General features: G+C 48.3%; 1 protein-coding gene across 11 annotated transcripts in view; it reads left to right on the top strand.

Moving 5' to 3' along the window:
* The window catches only part of GRN (granulin precursor), a 1,328,618-nt gene that overhangs the window by 1,209,058 nt on the left and 100,619 nt on the right, over positions 1–18,941 (top strand). For all 11 annotated transcript variants that reach the window (XM_086923912.1, XM_086923907.1, XM_086923905.1 and 8 more), the window contains one exon: positions 365–601. In XM_086923912.1, coding sequence (XP_086780038.1) covers positions 365–601 — 237 coding nt within the window. The remainder of the gene's footprint in view (positions 1–364; positions 602–18,941) is intronic.

Raw genomic sequence — 18,941 nt, 5'->3', positions numbered from 1 at the left:
ATATTATTCAGTCGGTTGTCTGTCTCCATAGATGAAATTTGGAGGAGGTTGTGCTGATATTCCCTTGCTATATATTTGTAATATGGTCTATAGCTGCATGTTTATGTGTAGGTAGGTGCATCTTTGAGAGTTTAGATACTGATACCATAAATTTGCGGGGGGTGGAAGTAGGTGTCAAGCTACTGCAGTTGTGGGTACTGAGGGGGGATTAGCTGCCTAGCCGCGACAGTGTGTACGACAGACCGATAGAGAGCTGCCAGGTGGATCATATGCATATGAGTAAAGTGGAATTTCTTAGCCATTGGTATGATTGGCGAGGTGATACTTTTATGTTATGCTTAGTTGCTGCTTCTCTTTTTTTCAGGCCGTTTGCTGTGAGGATCACGAGCACTGCTGTCCCTCTGGCTATACGTGTGATCCGACCCAAGGGACCTGCACAAAAGATAATCATTCTGTACCATGGCTTACCAAGAAAAACGCTCTAACTAAGGAAGGTGTACGAAATGTGAAGGTACCATGTGATGACTCCCACGTGTGTGATGGAGACAGTACATGCTGTAGAACAACAGTTGGCAACTGGTCCTGCTGCCCCATGTCCCAGGTACTCTTCTAATATGTGGCAATTTCAAATGGTGCTGTTGAATTGTCACTCTGATACGTAGCATACAGTGGTGTCTGCTAGCTTCGAGGAGTTGTAGAACAGACTCACACTCACTTCCACCCATCCTCAAGCTTGCACTCTAGCAACAATCCAGTCACAAGTGCACACATGCTCATACCCATCTGTTCACAAACACACGCACATCACCTCACACTGATCCTCTTTCAGCATACACATGCACAACTCGCACCCATCCATTCACAGGGGACACACACAACTTACACCCATACATTTACAAGCAGACATTCATAGCTCACACCCATACAGTGAAGAGTACACACATTCACAATCATCTATTCAAAAACACTAGCACACATACTCGGTGTACTCGCAAACATCCCTTCACATGCACTCTTGCGTACATACTCGTACCCGTACATTCGGAAGTACACTCAAACATACACTCACCCTTCCATTCACAAGCCGAGATACATTCCCATACGCCTACCCATCCGTTCACAAACATTCATATTCACACATCCACCCATTCTCAAACACACACACATGCTTACACTCACCCCTTCACAGCACACATGCGCAAATACACATACATTCTTACGTGCACTCACATTCAATAAGGCACTTGCTGGGCAGTATTGTCAGTACCAATGAGCACAACGGATCAGGACGGAGCTGGAGGCTTCAGTAAAGAAGCCAGAAATGGAAGATCCTGCCTCCTCTCTTTGGCCAACCGGTGACAGTTATTTTTTAACTAGTTACAGAGAAGGGTTGGGTCAGTGAGATTTACTGATCCCACCTAGCTCTTTGACAAGTTAGGGAAAGGCGATATGAGGAGTCGCTGATAGGGTCATCCGAAGGCAATTCAGGGATTAAAACTGAAGATCAAAGGCCTGACTGGGGAAGGATCCTTGGAGGCCTTTGCCGGACTGGTTTCAGTGACCTCAGGACTGTGCCTGACCGATGTCAATGACCTCAGGGCTGTGACATCTTCAGCCCGGAAATCTTGGCTCGGGCTATCTGGCACCTGTGCATGAAAAGTACCTGGCTGCCTGACTCAGACATGAGTGTCTGTCAGGCTGATCTTTTCTCAGTCTGATACTCCTCATGCTTTGAAAAGGAGGTAGCCCCAGATCCAGTTATTCCTCGTAGCATGTGCATAACTTGTGAATGGTAGTTCCTGATGAAAGGTACAATTCATCTGCAGTGTGCGACCCTAAAGGTTTGGTAGCATGGCACTGTATGTTCATCAACACTTTGTATATGTTTGAAAGTGAGGTGGTTTGGTATTGGCATACATTAGCAGAGTAACAATACAGACAGTAAGCAATTGCCCATTATGATATGACCTGGTCGCAGTAAGCACTGAGTAAACATAAAATGCTAATGGGGGAGGCAAGTTCCTCATGACCAGCCCGATTTTGTCTGATACAATTGTTATTTATTTATTTATTTATTATTTATTTAATGGTTTTATAAAGCGCGTAGTAACTCAGAGAGCATCCCAGCGCTAACCTGCTTCTCCAGGGGTTTCGGCCTTCTAACGAGATTCTGTTTACGGGAAAAGGAGAGTCTTTAAAGTTTTTCTGAACTGTAGGTGGTTCAGTTCTGTCCTAAGTCTCCGTGGTAGGTGGTTCCAATATTTGGCCGTGTGGACCGAGAAACGACGGCCACCGGTCTTGGCTTTTTTGACTCTGGGAGCCGAGATCAGATTTTCTCCACTAGAACGGAGATCTCTCTCCGCCTTGTAGGGGATTAGGAGTTCTTTGAGAAGGGGGGGGCCGTTGTTATTGAGGGTTTTATGGGCCAAGCAGAGGGCCTTTAAGACGACCCTTTCTCTGACTGGGAGCCAGTGGAGAGACTTAAGCGCCGGCCTGGCAGAGGATCTTGCCGGTGTGCCCGTAAGTAGGCGGGCGGCGGCGTTTTGGACTTTCTGCAGAGTGTTAAGGGTGGCTTCAGGATCTCCCAGGTAGATGGCGTTACAGTAGTCCAATCTTGCCAGGATTAGACCCTGAATGAGGAGCCTCCTTGCGGTTTCGGGGAGCAAGGGGAAGATCTTCCTGCAGGCTCTGAGTAAACCAAAGCATATCCCTGCCGTCCTTTTCGCCTGAGTTTTAAAGCTCATGTCCTTCTCGATCCACACTCCTAGGCTCTTGACCTCGTCCTTGGGTGTGGGAGGGTCGCCTAGGCAGCAAGGCCAAATGTGAGGTGGCAGGGAGGGCCCCTTGTGGCCCATCAAGAGTATCTCAGTCTTGGACCTGTTCAACTTCAGCGATGAGAGATTCATCCATCGGTGGACTTCGGAGAGGCAGCTGTGAAGATCTGAGGGGGCTTGGTGGGGGTGTGAAAGGGTTACGACCAACTGGGTGTCGTCGGCGTAGTTAATAACTGACACGCCGAACGAGCTGACCTCTTCTCCAGTGGGGCCATGTATACGTTGAATAACGTAGGGCTCAGGGATGAGCCCTGCGGTACTCCACATCGTAGGGGGATGGTAGGTGAGTGGCTGTCATTTTCCCGTACCTGAAAGGAGCGTCCTGATAAGAAGGATTTTAGCCACTTCAAGGCCATGCCCTTCAGTCCAATTTCTCCCAGTCGGTGGATTAGGGTGAGGTGGTCTACAGTGTCGAAGGCCGCACTGAGGTCCAGGAGGATCACTGCCACTGATCCTCCCGTGTCCAAAATGCTTCTGGCCTTCTCCACTGCGGCCAGGAGGGCGATGTCCGTGCCCTGACCTGGACGGAATCCTGTCTGGGAGATTCCTAGTAGGTTGTTGCTCTCTAGGTAAAGTGATAATTGCTTGTTCACCAGCTTCCACGATCTTGCTATTTCCTGGGAGAAGGGAGATGGGCCTATAGTTGGAAAGGTCCTGCGGGTCTAGGGAGGGTTTTTTCAAAAGGCCTTTGACTGCGGCCGCTTTCCAGCTAGGGGGAACTATGCCCTCCGAAAGGGAGGAGTTGATTAGAGCCGTGAGGGGAGGGATGATGGTGCTCGACACTTTTTTCAGGAAGCGGAGGGGTGCAGGGTCGAGGGGGGAGCCACTTTTAATTGAGGCCAAGGTTGCCCCTACCTCTTCCGTTGTTACAGGGCCAAAGACGCCCAGGGAGGGTTGAGGGCTGGCCGACGGAAGGGGAGGATTAGTGGTGGTAATGATGAGATCCTGATCCGTGTGGGCCGGTTCGGGGGGGGGTATAGCAAGGAGAATTTTTTGAATCTTCTCGTCAAAGAAGGTGGCTAAGTTGTTACATTTGGTTTCAGCTTCTTTGGGGTCGAGAGGTTTGAGTGGGGGATCGGGGGCCTGGAGGAGTTCTTTAAGAACGGAGTAGGTTTTGTGAGCCGAGCAGGCAGCGTTTTTAATTCTGTTTTCGTAAAAACAGATTTTAGTATTGCGGAGCTCTTTTTTATAGGATTTTACAGAGGTCCAGAACGTTTCTTTTTTACCCTCTGTTTTTTCCTTCCTCCAGAGGCGTTCATTCTTTTTACAAGCCTTACGCAGGAGGTTGAGTTCCGGGGTATACCAGGGTGAGGGGTTCACTCTCTTGGTGTGTTTCAGAGAGTGAGTTTTTGGCAGAATGGCATCGAGCGATTGGGTGATCCAGGTGTTAAATTCTTTGTACCCTGCTATGGTGTGTTGAGAGGGGTCGGGAACATTTTCCCTGAGTTTGGCTGCCCATACGTCTGGTTCCAGTTTCTGCCATCGTCTGGTATGCGTTCTGATTTTGGGAGGTTGAGGGGGGGGAGTAATGATGTCCCATACGAGGGGGACCAAGAAGTGGTCCGTCCAGGGAAGGGGGATATGGTCAAGGGTTTTCAGGTCGGGGATATTGGAGAAGATGGGATCGAGCAGTTGCCCTCTTTCATGAGTGGCCTGTGGATTTTTAAGGTCAAGGCCCATGGAGGTGAAGTCCTGAAGTAGTTCACTGGCCTGCTTGTCAGCCGGGTCCAAGAAATGTACATTAAGGTCTCCCAATAGTATGTAGTTGGTGGTGGACGTACATTTAATGGAGGTCTGATCCGTAATTTTGTTTGGAAAGTCTGCTAAATTGCCTGGCGGGCGGTATACCAGTGTTCCTGACAGCGAGGTAACTGGGGATATTTGTATCGTATAGTGGCAGCTTTCGTATCCCTTGATGTTTTCGTCAGATGTTCTACAGGTGAAGCTGTCCTTAAGGATTATGGCCAGTCCGCCTCCCCTGCCCTCTGGTCTATTCAGTGAGCACATGAAGTACCCGGGGGGGAGTGCTAGGACGGTGTCGGGGCCACTGCTAGGGGTGAGCCAGGTTTCTGTAAGAAACAAAATATCTAGGGCATAGTTTGTGATTAGGAGGTTCACTTCGTGAGAATGTTTCACGAGCGACCTGCAGTTAAGTAGGCCTAGGAGCAAGCCCTTGGGAGCAGGGTTTTGTTCGGCGGGGTCGCAGATGTTACATCCGGAGAATTGAGTATCACCCTTCAGGATGCGCGAACAGGAGGGATTATTGTAATGCACAACACCCCTTAGAGAATGCTATATGTTTAGGAAACCCTCAGGCTAGAATGCGGATTCTAAAATAGCTCATGTAGGAAGGTAGTATCCTTCTAGCACAGTTACTCCCCACTTTTTGCTTGGTTTTAGTGTTTTTTTTTTACCTAGTCTGACTGGGATCCCGCCAATCAGGACCCCAGTCACTGTGCTTTATCCCCTAAATTGACATGGTAAGTACTTTTGTACCGCCACAGTTGGCTACTGGTGTATCCAGGGGTCTCTCGTGGACTATGGGAGTCCACTAAACTGTGACTCCTTTATGAGTTGGTGACTGCACCTCTCATGACAGATATGTTTCCTTACATCAGAGGTCACTGCATTTAAAACCTATAAGTCACCCCTATGGCAAGCACTTCAGTCCTGTGGACAGGGTGCTTGGTTAGAAGTCCTTCATGAACAGGACACCTCTACAAACCCTTAAGTAGATTCTCCAGGCTTTGAGAGTACGGTGAGCCATTTTGATACATATAGTGGACATCAGCCATTGCAAAATGTCTTAACTACATAGTGGCTGCACCAAACCAGCCATGTTTGATATCAAACATGTTTGGATCATGCCCCAACACCTATCCCAGTGTTGGAAGTATGATCCGATGTACTGGTCGGCTAATTAGAGTACCCCCCCCCCCCTGTGCTCCTGGTAGCAGTCTTTCAGGGTGTGCTAGCAAGCTAGTGCTGTTGCCGACCACAGACACAATTCTGCCCTCCCGCTGCTGAGCAAAGCCTGAGTGGGGGAAGGTAGAACAATAGGTTTGCTGTCACAAGTGTGGCCACCTCCCAGAGATGACGTAGTGTATTGAGGGGGGGGGCGCTTGCCAATGCCACCAGACTGCTTTGAGGGCACATTTGGTGTCCTTCTTGCATACTTCAGTTTCAGTGCAAAACTGGACAAAGGACATGGGAGTATCCTCCCCTCTGTCCAGCCCCTCCTCTGTGAGGGACCCTTGAGGAGTTCCAACCATTCCTTTAGGGTACTTAAGGGCGTTACCAGTGGGTGGATCCTCAGATTTGTCGTGTCTACTCTGACTTCGTTGGACTTCGACTAAACCAAGACTACACCAAAGAAGACTCCTGCTGTTCCTGGTCTCGCTGTTCAAGTCTTCTTCGTTGTCTGTGTCTGTGCTTCTTCCAGGTTCTTCAGCAGACCTGTGGGCATCAAGGACACCCAAAGTAATCTCTCTTGGATTGATGGAGTCTCTCCCCTGCATGTGCAAGCACTGCAACAAAGCTGACCAGTCTGCTGCTTCTGTCTCCCTATCGACTTCCCCAGTCCTAATAACACAGGTGGTGTTTTTGCAAATCACTCGAGGCCTGACCAGTCCTCTGCAATTTTGAGTTCAGTATCCCTTGTCTGAACTGCTGAGACCAAACCCCTGTGCACTGCGTCGATTTGCTGCTGCCAAGACTTTCTGGCTCTGCACTCCAGAGATATTCGGGCTACAAGAAGCTCCAGCATCTCTCAAGATAAGTGTTGTCACTGCATCCTCTGCACGGTGGGCCTTCATCCGTGGTCAGATGCTCGAAGTCCTCTTGCCACTCCTGTGCCTTTGGCCTGGGGTTCTCCTGGGGTTCTTCTCCTGCTTCAGTGGGCTCCCCTGCTCACTCGGGCCTGCTCCTACTCTCCTGCCGTTGGTGGGTACCTTGGACCTTGCTGGTCCTAATGTTGATCCTTCTACGTTTTTCATGCCATTTACGGCTACCAAGGCGTGTTGGAAACCAACCACCTAGTCACGGATATCTGATGTGGGACAGCTTGGGTACGGCTCCTGGTCTTCCTCTGCGTCACCTGGTCCTCACAGCTGCAGCAACCAGTTCAGCGTCGACTCTTCAGAACCTCCCAACATCTGCGGGCATTGTCTTCGTGCCTCCTGGTCACCTCCGATTGGCATAGACTCTGTCCCCTTTGCTTGCATGTTCTTCACTTCCAGAATCCACCCTCGGATTCTACCGAACTCTGTCCTGAGCTTCTTCAGAGACACTTTCTCATAAGTCTTCCATTCTTGTCTACGGAGGTTTCCAACGTCTCTTCACCCTTATGCACCTGGCTTCCCTGGTGTGGTTAACTTGGTTCCCAAGGCATCCACGGTTGGGGGGTGGGGGGGGATCTCTCCATCCTTCCGTCCTCCAAAGGAATTCTTTAGGGTCCTTTGGGAAAGGTAATTCTCCTGCAAAACTGCAACAGCGACTTCTCCATTGACTTCCATTGGGCACATGGCTGTGTTCCCCCTACAGCCTCTATTGGGCTCCTGGGTACTTTCCTTGGGTGGTTACTTGGGTCATGGGGTCTTCTGGTCCAAGTCCCACCTCCTTTACAGTTCGCATTCCACTTTCTTAGAATATGGTTTGGTCTCCACCTGGAGAACACTGTATTTTGTGCTGCTTACCTAATTGCATTTGAAGCATTCTTGTGATTGTGTTGATATCTCCGGGTAGTGAATGCTGTGTAATAAGTAGAAGTATTTTTTTATAAATACTTTGTTGTAATGTGCACGCACCATATACTAATCCAGCCTCCTGCAGCTTATATTTAAAGGTAATAGAAATGTAAGTCAATGCTTGTGCTTTGGTTTTCTTTCACTGAAATGAGTGATATTGAATCAAAACACTCTCTTCCCCTGCAACCTCCCTTACTCCGTTTTTGAAGCTTTCCATCTCGTAATTCTTCTCTCCCCACAACCTCAACATCATCTCCTATGCCGACGACACCCAGCTGATCCTCTCCCTGACCGACGACCCCGCCGCCGCCAGAGCCAACCTTCACGAAAGGATGAGAGACGTAGCCGAGTGGATGACTACCAGCCGCCTGAAACTGAACTCAGACAAGACGGAAGTCCTCATCCTGGTCTCCTCGCCCTCCGCCTGGGACGACTCCTGGTGGCCCCCCCGCACCCAAACCAACAGACCACGCACGCAACCTGGGCTTCATCTTGGACTCCTCACTCACCATGACCAGACAAGTCCACGCCGTCTCCTCGTCATGCTTCAACATCCTGCGCATGCTACGTAAGATCTTCCGGTGGATCCCCATCGAGACCAGGAAGACGGTCACCCAGGCCCTCGTCACCAGCCGACTGGACTACGGCAACGCCCTCTACGCCGGAACCACCGCCAAGCTCCAGAAGAGACTCCAGCGGATCCAGAACGCCTCAGCCAGACTCATCCTCGACATCCCACGACACAGCCACATCTCCGGACATCTGAGAGACCTGCATTGGCTCCCCGTCAACAAAAGAATCACCTTCCGCCTCCTCACCCACGCACACAAAGCCCTACACAATCAAGGCCCGAGCTACCTCAACAACCGCATCAACTTCTACGCTCCCAAACGACATCTCCGATCAGCCAGCCACGCCCTCGCCGCCGTCCCCCGCATCTGAAGAACGACAACAGGAGGAAGATCCTTCTCCCACTTGGCCGCCAAGACCTGGAACTCCCTCCCTCCCGACCTGCGCCTGACCCAAGACCACCTCTCCTTCAGGAAGAAGCTCAAGACCTGGCTATTCGAGCAGTAGCAGCACTCTTCCCCACCCCCCCCCCCCCCAGCGCCTTGAGACCCTCTGGGTAAGTAGTGCGCTATATAAATGTCTGTGATTGATTGATTGATCCCTATGTATTTATGATTTGATTTTGTGTGCCCCTCTCCCATTTAAATTTGTTGAAGGTAAAACTCCTGAAATAGAGAGCTAATTCTCCTCTGTCCTCGAAGTACTTCTGCTTGCTGAAGTAAATTTTTAATTCTGATCAGTTGAACAACTAGTGGAGTGTAAAAATTATATCAAGGCACTAAGCAAGAACCTAAGAGTTTGCGGTACGTACTGTTATAGATCACATTTCTCTGCACAGTTTTGCCATCTATTGTTGAGTGAGGACATTTGCAAGTTGTTCTTCTATACAATATCTTCGGACTCCTCCCGTTCCCCGCAAGGTACTAGTTCAAAGACTCTACCCTGGATTGTTTTTTTCTCCCACTGTTCATGCACATTCTTGTCCAGCTACATCCTGGACCCATTTAACATCAGGTATAGGAAAACCAACATAGGGCTTCGAAGGACTCATCCCCACTGTTGGCACTTTGAATTTGACTCTGACTGGAGGGAGTTTTGTCAAGGATCAGGTTGTACGAGAATGACTTTGGGATGATGGAAAGGCAGAGAATGGTAAAAGGTTCCTGCAGACGACCTACTGTATAAATCTAGAGTCATGTCTTGGCAGATTTCCTTGTAGCACCTTCGCTCACAAACAAGCCTTTGTACAGGCCACACGTGATGCTGGTCCTGACAAAGAAAGGTGGAAGATTGATAGTATACCCACAGAGTTAGCAATTTTCCAATTGTTGCTGAAACCATAGCAACACATTTACAACTGCATTAAAGTATAGCAGTTATCGTTGGGAAGATATGGTCACCTCACCAAGCACCTTCTAGAGACTTATGGAAAAAAACAATGCAAGCAGCCAAATCGGAAGAATGTCTAGAATGCTGCTGTTCATTGTTCCTTCTGATGCACCTGACACTGCATCAAGGAAACTAAAAACCAACATAACCCACTTCTGGCATGCATGGCTAAGAGGATTGGGGTACAGGCTTGATTCATGGTCTGTTAAAGTTTCCAATTAATGTTTCATTTAGTGTGGAGCATCTCTTTGAACTGCCAGTAGACCAGATGCTGAAGCCAATTAAAACAGTGTTAAAGCAATGGGAATACCCAAGATGTAAATGACAAAACGTACTTTTCGGCTTCAACAATGCACAGGAGTGAAAAGACTGCCACGTTGGTCAGGCTATTAGCAGCACCAGTCTTATCAGGTGGCACAGACTTGAGATGGGGAGAATTTCATGCAAATGGTAGTGGAAGAAGTAGAGGTGGTTGTGGAAAGCTTGCCTCAATGTCCACTGACTTGTTTGTGATCCCCTTTGATCATGCAACACATGTCGGGGAAAGAATTGGGTCATTCCTTCCACACTCAAAGGAAAGCATATCAGATAAGAGGGTCCTCTTGTCTGGCACATCTCCCGCTACCTCAGATTTGTGGTAAATGGACAGCACTGCCAGTTCAAGGTACTCTTCTGTGGGCTAACCACCGCCCCAGTAGTATCTACAAAATGTCTTATAGTGGTGGCAGCGCATACTTCCTTCACTGCTGTTGATGTGTTTCCATATTTGGATAATTGATTTACAGCAGCAATCATCAGCAATGTAGAATACACACACACACACACAGGCTGCAGTGTCACTCCTACATAGGTGAGTGTTCACAGTATATGCCAAGAAATCCCATGTCATTCTCCAGCAAATGTAGCCATTTCTGGAATCATATTTAAGTGCTGTGACATGGAGAGCCTAACCACATCATTTGAGGGTGCCTCTTTTTCAGCAATTATGTCCTGTCACTGTATACAAAGTAATTAAACTGTTGAGGTAGATGGCCTAATGCATAACTTTTGTACCATATTCATATCTGCAAATGTGCCCACTTTAACAGTGGCTAGTAAAGCAGTGGTCACAAGCAGCAAAACAATGGGAAGATCTAGTATTGGTGGAGCCTAGAATTCCGCACAGTCACAATTTTGGCCTGATAAATGTCAGAAACAGAAAACCACAGCATTTGTCTAAGGTGCCTTGGCTCCAAGTATGACTGGCAGTGTATGTGTTGCACCAAGATGAACAAGGCAGCCATCCATGACCGAGAAGCAAAACTCACTGTTGCGAAACTCCATAAGTCGAAGAAGTGCAAGTCCAAAAATTGTCACAAAGTCAAAACATGGGTCTCCGTCATCTGGCTATTAAGGATCACACAATGCTCCAGACACTGCTAGCCAACTGAGTCGTTCTCCCTCCACGGAACAGATTATAACATCAGTCCTGCTTTAAAGTGCCTTCGGACTCTGTGGATGTGAGTGATGAGGTTGGCCCCAGTTGGTTTACCGTTGGCAGATTCATCCTCTACACCAACTGTGCTCCTCAAACTTGGACAGTAGCCTAACCCTTTCCCTTCAGCACCACTGACTCCAGCCTCAACGATGCATACAGTCCATTACTTGGTGCCATGCCATACGCCACAGCCTAACCTCTGGCTCTAGTGCCAATGCTGATACTGGTACCTGAAGCGGATAGTTTTTTCAAACCCAGAGACCCACGCCCCATCCTCCAGAACTTGATATTATGCCCATTCAGGACCATGCAACTACGCCCAACAATACGATGTTGGGAGTGATGACTGAGAGTACGATGATGACCAAAAGGACTATGGCAGTCTCGTTGACCTCCAGAAGGCCAGTTGTCTGGACAGTATCCCAGACATTGGCCTTTCCTCACCAAATCCAACTGTGGCCTCTAAGAAGTCTGCTTCCTTCTCTACAGTCATTCGGAGAAAGGAGGAGATACTTGACCTCACCTTACCCACTCAAAGTTAAGAGTAAGGTCCTCAATCCAACATAGACCAGCGAGGAACCTCACCTCCTGTTTAAGGAGGCCCTGATGGATACTCTGGTGGACACCTGGGCAAAACCAGGAACTTGCCCTCCAGTTAATAGGCCGATGGCAAGATTGCACAAGCCTGCCCCCATAGACCCGGACTTCCTGCTACAACACCCCACTCTGGGGATCTTAGTGGGCCAAGCATCTGCTACTCATTTAAACCCTAGTGCATTCCTTGCAACTCCCGCTGGCACGGTATCCAAGAGTATAGATATATTTGCTAAAGGAATGTTCTCCTCAACCAGTCTTGCCCTAACTCTCTGAATACAACATGCTTCCTGGGCAGATATTTGCATGTAGTATGGGACGAAGTGGCGGACATCTTTCCAGCTGCTCTTGTCCACATCCATCTAAACTTACAGCGACTTGTCTTAGGCAAGATGCAGAGAAATATTCAATAAAATTCAATCTAGACTCTACTTATTGTCTGGGTCGAGCAGTCGGCCTTATGCGGATTAGCTTCCCGGGTTTGTCATTGGATGTTCAGCTGTCCCTCATTGACATGCCTTTTGACGACTCCAGGCTGTTTGCAGCCCTCGAGTGTTTTATTGAGAGTAAGGCCACTGCCTGCTCTCTGGGGTAGCTCCAGCAGTTCCCCAAGCAGCAACACCCCCTTTTACAGCTTTGGAAGTATCTACTGGCAGAACGTACCTCAGTAAAAATAGGCCTTTCACCTTTCTAGGTAGAGACAAGGAATCACACACACATCCAAGCCCTCAGGGTAACAAACACCAAATCCTCCCCCAGCAGCAGCTGCAAAACCTCTTTAAATCACCCTCTGAAGTTCCTGATTACCTGCTAGCTCGGTAGAACACATCACTTTTAACCTACCCGAATGGAGGAGCATCCCGTCCAATCAAAAGATGCTTCAGATTATACAACACTGATTCTGTCTACCTTTCCTCTTTCCCCCACAAACCACCCGGATTACAACAACTCAGAGGGCCGCTTGTCCATACTGCGCAGAGAAGTTCATGCTTTCTTGACCAAGGGAGATGCAGCAAGCGCGAGCATCTGAAATCAGGACTGGTTATTACTCCTGCTACTTTCCGGTGATGAAAAATTACAAAGTCCTTTGTCCCAGCCTCTGTCTGCTCCCTGAGCTTCTTCCTCCGAAGGACTCGTTCAAAATGCTCCCCTGTCCTAAGTACGGTCAGTCCTGGATCCAGTAGACTAGATGGTAGCATTGGACTTGCAAGATGCATATTTTTACATTGCACACATTGGAGTTCCTAAGGCGGATCTCACTTGGAGAAGCCTTCTGCCTGCTTTGGTGTCAGGGCTCCTATATGCTTTTCCACCCCTCCCTTCTGCAATGAGTGCTGAAGAAAAAATCAAGAAGGATTGATCCAAGTCAGTCACAATTTTTAGCTTTTGATCTGCGCCCATTTTCCCCAAACACCCCCAAAAAGGGATTGCTTCCTTCCTAGCAGCTAGGCATCCATCTAATATCTGGTATTCCTTCCGAGACCTCAATACACAGTTATTTGAGGGTCTTCTGTTTTGTTTGTCCGTAGCCCAGCAAGACCTTCCTGTGGCAACTGTTAAAGGTTATCTTTCGGTCTTCTTAAGTTTACCGGATCAGCCATAATTCTTCAAGGCACCTTTTGTGGTGCGTTCTTTGAAGGGGCTGATCCACATGTTCCCCTCAACTGTTTGTGATGCAGTGAGACGTAAATTTGACACTCCATTATCTAACACGCACCCTCTTTTAAACTAATGCACAGCTGTCCTCTTTGCATACTAACCATTACCATAACATTGGCCAGCCAAGTGTGTGAAATCCAGGCATGGTGTATGGTGACACAACAGATATCTTTCTTTCCAGACAAATTGGTCCTCTTAACAAAAGCAGCCTTCCTTCTCAAAGGTAGTCACCCGCTTCCACATAAGGCAGTTTATCACCTTGCAGACTCTTTATGCACCGCCTCACCTTCCAAAAAAAAGCGGCTCCATCGTCATAACCCTCAAAGGGACCTCAGCTTCAATGTGGATCGGGCCAGATAATGACAGGATAGACAACTTTGTCTTTTCCCTGGAGCAAAGAAGGGCAAAGTGACACAGAAGAGAACCATCTAACATGGATTGCCTGATGCATCAAGATGTAGTATGTGGTAAAGCAACCTGCATAAGGCTTGTGCTGTCAATCTTATAGAGCAACGTCACCCCTCCACAAGGTAATGAAGTACTACTGTATGGATCGCTACGTCTGACGGTAAGTGCACTTCACCCAATCTGTCCTGTAGGATTTCCTGGTCTGAGCCATTCCCCAGACCCACCAACTTGTGTGTTAATTCTTTAGTATCTATTCACATGATGAGGTATCTGCAGTTTGAAGTCTCTATTAGAAGAGCAAGTTACTTACCTTCTGCAACTCCTTTTCTGGTAAAAACTATCTAAACGCAGATTCCTCACCGATCCACCCGCCTCCCCGTTCTGTAGAATAGACTCCTACAGTCCATTAAAAAAGATACTAATGTGGGTGTTAGACCTGGTACGATTGGCGTGAGTCTCCCTTCCATTTTTCACTTATGTCTCCTCTATTTTTGATATGTTTTTGCTGGTTAGATGCTTTGGGCACTGTGCCACTGCTATTCATTGCAAGTGCTCCCGATTGTACATTATTGTAATGGATTAGTGACTCCATGATTGGCTTATTTGATTTACTTGTCAGACCCTAGTACAGTGCACCATGTGTGCCCAGGACCTGTGAATCAAATACTGCTAGTGGGCTTGTAGCACTGATTGTGCCACCCACAGAAGCACAAAGTGTGTCTCAGGCCTGCCGTTGCAGAGCCTGTGTGCAGTCTAGTCCTGCCATGTCGACTTGGTAATTGCATCCACTTACCAATCCCTAACCCTTCCATTTTCTACACGTTAGCCACCCCTAAGGTAGGCCCTAGGGCTGGGTGCATTTTATCTGAAAGGGAGGACATGCCCTGTTGTGTGTAGCATGTCCTGATAGTGAATTACAGCCCATTTCGTTTTTCACAATTGCAAGCCTACCTGTCCCCATAGGCCAGAATGGGCAGTTTAATTATAACATCTTATAATCCTAACTGCCCCAGCGAACATGGTAGAAAAACTAATTTAGTATGCCTTAACTCAGAATGATAAAATACATATTTTAGTAAAGTTGGTTGTAACATTCTTTGTTTGAAAATAACACTTTTAGAAAGTAGGTATTCTCTTGCGTAAACCATCCAGCCTGCCTCTGCTGGGTTGTGTATTGCAATTTTGGTTTGTGAGTGACAGAGATGAGGGGGCTCCGGGAGGCAGGGTGAGTCCGCACTAGGCTGAATAGACCTATCTGCATTGGGAGTGGTGGGAGGAGTAGCGCCTGGGCCAGATTAGGGCTGTGCCTGCCTTCCACAATGCTGGCTCCACCTCCTGTGGTGTCTGACCTTGGCCCACACTGACAAAGGAAGACGTTGTGCACTGGCAGAATGCACCCAGAACTGGTTTGGACTAGGTACAGACACACTATGCCTTCAGAGAAAAACGATTTGTGTGTATAAAAAAGGGGGACACAGACCCCAGGACTTTAGATTACTTCTTGACATCAAGACGGATCTTTTGCCAAGGAGAAGAACCAGAGAATTTGCAGGTGTTTTTGACTTCCCCTGAGCCCGTGTGTTGCTTTCTAGGGTTGGCCTGCAGTGGTTGCTTTATTGCCAAGGAAAGGAGAAATACTTTTATTTGCAACTTTCATCATCTTGAAGAGTCTCCAAGGGCTGGAACTGTGCTTGCCTCCTTCTAAAGTCTCAGGGATACAAGAATTCACCACCAGCTCCCCCCTGTCCTGGGAATTCTGTCTGCAGAACCCTGCATGTTGGGAGCTGTAAGCGTGACTCAACGAGAAGAAGCGTGTCGCATCCGCAGCTGTCGCCGTCGCGTCATCTGAGAAGTGTGTCGCCACTGCAAGTGTCGCATCACCGGAGCAGTGTGTCTCCATCACAGCGGTGTGTTCTTGCATCACCGGAGAAGCGTCTCGCTACTGCAAGGGTCGCGTCGCATCACCAGAGAAGCGTGTCGTAGGGCCAGTCTTGGCTCCAAAGTTAGTTGCCGTCGAACATGCACGAATCACCTTCACGTCATCGCATCAAAGGCGCCATCTTCTCGCATAGAATCATTGCATCGCATCAAGGTGCCATCTTGTCGCATCGCAACAGGGCTGCACCATGAGATCGTCGCATCACACCTACCCGGTAAGGAACAGGCGCATAGCCTCCCCCGAAGCAAGGAACCGAAACATCGTTCTCCCTGTGAACCTTTTGTTTATCTTGCATGACACATCCAACGGTACTTTGTGAGAAACGTGTCATTTTCTTAATACTGTATTGTGGATTTTTGTCATTAGGGTCTTGTATTAAGTCTGTATAAAAAATACTTATTTTTTATAAAACCTGTGTTGTCCATCTGTAGTGTTTTCACTGTGTTACTGTATATGTTCACAAATAATTTACACCTGCCTCTGAGATAAGCCTTCCTGCTCATGCCAAGCTACCACAGGGTTGAGCAGGGGTTATTTTAGTAGTGTAGCCCCCTTACTCCAACTAGAAGCAATGGTCCCTATTTGGACAAAGGTGCAAACCATTGCCAACTAGAGACCCCCCAGTTCTAACATTGGTGGTCAGCGGTGAGAATTTGGACTTGCATTTGTGACTCATATACCGTGATTGTGTACACTGCTAGTGAGTGCAGACCAAACGCAACCACATACATTTTTTGGTAGAATTGTTTTTCCTTGAAACTGTTATTTTTGCTAAAGACGGCCAGTTCTTATTGCCATGAGTGAAGCAGCATCCAACGCATCTATGGATCTAGATTATGAGGAAGAAAGGTTGGGGCCTACAATGTGAAACAGCTGAAAGCCTTCTGTAGAAAAGTTAAAGTTGCTACTCCAGACCTCAACAAGAAGGATGAGTTCCAAAAGGTGCTGAGGGCCTGAATGGAAGCAAGAAATGCCTCTAAGCATGTGGAAGAGCCTGCAGAAGAGGCTGAGAATGCAGAAGGGCTGGGTACAGCCAGGGGGAGTGTCTTCCCCCATTAGCAGCAGTAACTCTTCCAAGGGCCTGTCCCCAGGAGAACTGGAGTGCAGGGAGAGAAATAGATTGCATAGAATGGAGATGGCCAAGCTCAAGTTGGAGGGTCAAAAGGACCTAGAGAGTAATAAGCTGGAGCTTGAGAATAACAGAATGGCTTTTGAAAGGGAAAAGAGAAATTAGCACATTGGAGATGTTTGAGGGATTTGGAGCTTAAGGCTAAATGTTTAGAAATTAGTCCCTCTGGTGGCAGAGCATCACATGTGCCTGCAGAAGGCCGGCTATATTTCCCCAAGGACGTCAGCAAAGATTTCATAAGCATGAAGATATTGGGCAGTGATTTGCAGCCTATGAAATGGGAATGTTGGCCCACTTGGCTCCTGAGAAGGTTTGGGGAGCGGGGTTGTGGGGCCGCTTTGTTAGTGATGGGAGGGATACATTGTTAGACCTGCCCAATGAGAGTAGGATGCTTTATGCCCACATGAAGGAAGCCCTGATGACCAGGTATGGGTTGACCCCCGAAACTCTATAGACAGAGGTTCAGGAATTGTAAAAAGCTAGAGGCCTAAAGAAAGGGGTGGGTACGCAACTAGGTCCTGCCCTAGGGGTGGGACAAGGAAGGGGGGTGGTTACACCCCTCTCCCATGCCGGACTTTCCCCAGCTCAGGGGCTGGTGTGCCCCTGGAACTGGTTCTAGCCGGCAGATGCATAGTGAGCACCTGTGTAGAATGTGTCCTTCTTTTTCAAAGCTATGGATGGTTGGGTGAAGGGTAGCAAAGTGAGTACTTTTGAGGAGCTCTATGATTTGTTTGCATGGGAGCACTTGTCAGGTAATTGTTTTCCAGAGCTACGCAGCACCTTATTGTTAGCAAGCTAACTAACCCTAGGAAGCTTGCTGAGGAGACGGACTGCTGGGTGAGTACCCCAGTCCACAAGGGTCATGTGGGAGACTGCCAAGGGTGGGCAAGGGTCCCCAGTAGAAGAGTGGGGGGAACAAGGCTAAACGGGGCAAGTTCCAGAAAGAGCCCCAAAGTATTTCCCAACGGAACCAAGGTAGGTGTTCCCCCGCCTCCCCCTCAGAAGTCAGAGCCCCCAACAGGTAAACCTGTTCACAGGGAACAACCTACATGCTTTCAGTGAAAGCAAGTGGGACACTGTTGGTATGATCCCCAGTGTCCCCAGAAGGACCACAATGCACTAACCTGTGTACCACCCTGTCAGATGGCAAGTGTAGCCCTGGGAGGGGAGGAGACGGATGCCCAAGGTGGGTGGGGTCCCGCAGGAATGTCCCTTGTCTCTTCAGGAGATTGTGAGATGGTTCCTAGGACCCAGCTGCCTGATAACACTAAAAAATACAGGTAGTGGGTGACCATCAATGGCCATAGGGTGGAGGGTCTGAGAAACACTGGGGCCAGTGTGACAGCTGTCAGTTGTCGGCTGGTGTCTCAAACAGGTGATTCCCCCATGCATTCTTCTCTGTAGTTGCCACCATGGCCACTGTGAGGTGGCCCAGGTTCCTTTTGAGTGGGTGGGGGGTCCTCAGGTACTCCCCAAGTAGCCATGCCTCTGGATTGTCTGTTGGGCTATGATTTAGAGAGCTCCCCTTGGGCTAAGGTGGATGTGAGAAGTTGGCCTGATATATAATGTTCACTATTCTAGTGAGCACTTTGTATCACGCCCCCGGGCAGCAATCGCGCTCTATAAATCAACATACAATACAATACAATACAATACAAACAACCCTTATTGATGATTGGTTGTAAGTCAACCTTTATAGACCAGCTATCCTAGTAGCATGGATACGAGCAGTCTTCGGGCTAAACTCTAGAGGGCGTGTTGAGCCAGCTGTTATACCATCACATATACCCCTTGAACACCAAGTGAAAGGACACCACACAAGTGTTATGAAAATAAACAGTGTATTTATTTAGATCACAACAGCCCTGTACTCTTTATGAGGACAGGGTACTAAGCACACAACAAAACTCTTACGAAAATACTTTAAGTTGCACAATTTACACAAATGCCCAAGGGGCACGAAAAACCATATACTACAAAAGTGGAATGCGAAATTACTAGCAGGTAAGTACTGGACTAATAGGCTTTGGAATCGCTAGGACTACGTTACTGAACCTTCAGATTACTAGTAGGAGGCCTAGGGGACTCGGGTGCAGAGTGTGCACTCTCACGCGGGATGCGGGACAAAGTCTATGGAGGCTAGTAAAAGCAAAGTTAGTGTTCTCGGGCGAACCTGACTAGTTAGGACCCTTGGATG

The sequence above is a fragment of the Lissotriton vulgaris genome, chromosome 5 (assembly GCF_964263255.1).
Source record: "Lissotriton vulgaris chromosome 5, aLisVul1.2, whole genome shotgun sequence".
NCBI lineage: Eukaryota > Metazoa > Chordata > Amphibia > Caudata > Salamandridae > Lissotriton > Lissotriton vulgaris.
Note: the sequence above shows the minus strand (reverse complement) of the source record. Positions and strands in the feature narration are given on the sequence as shown.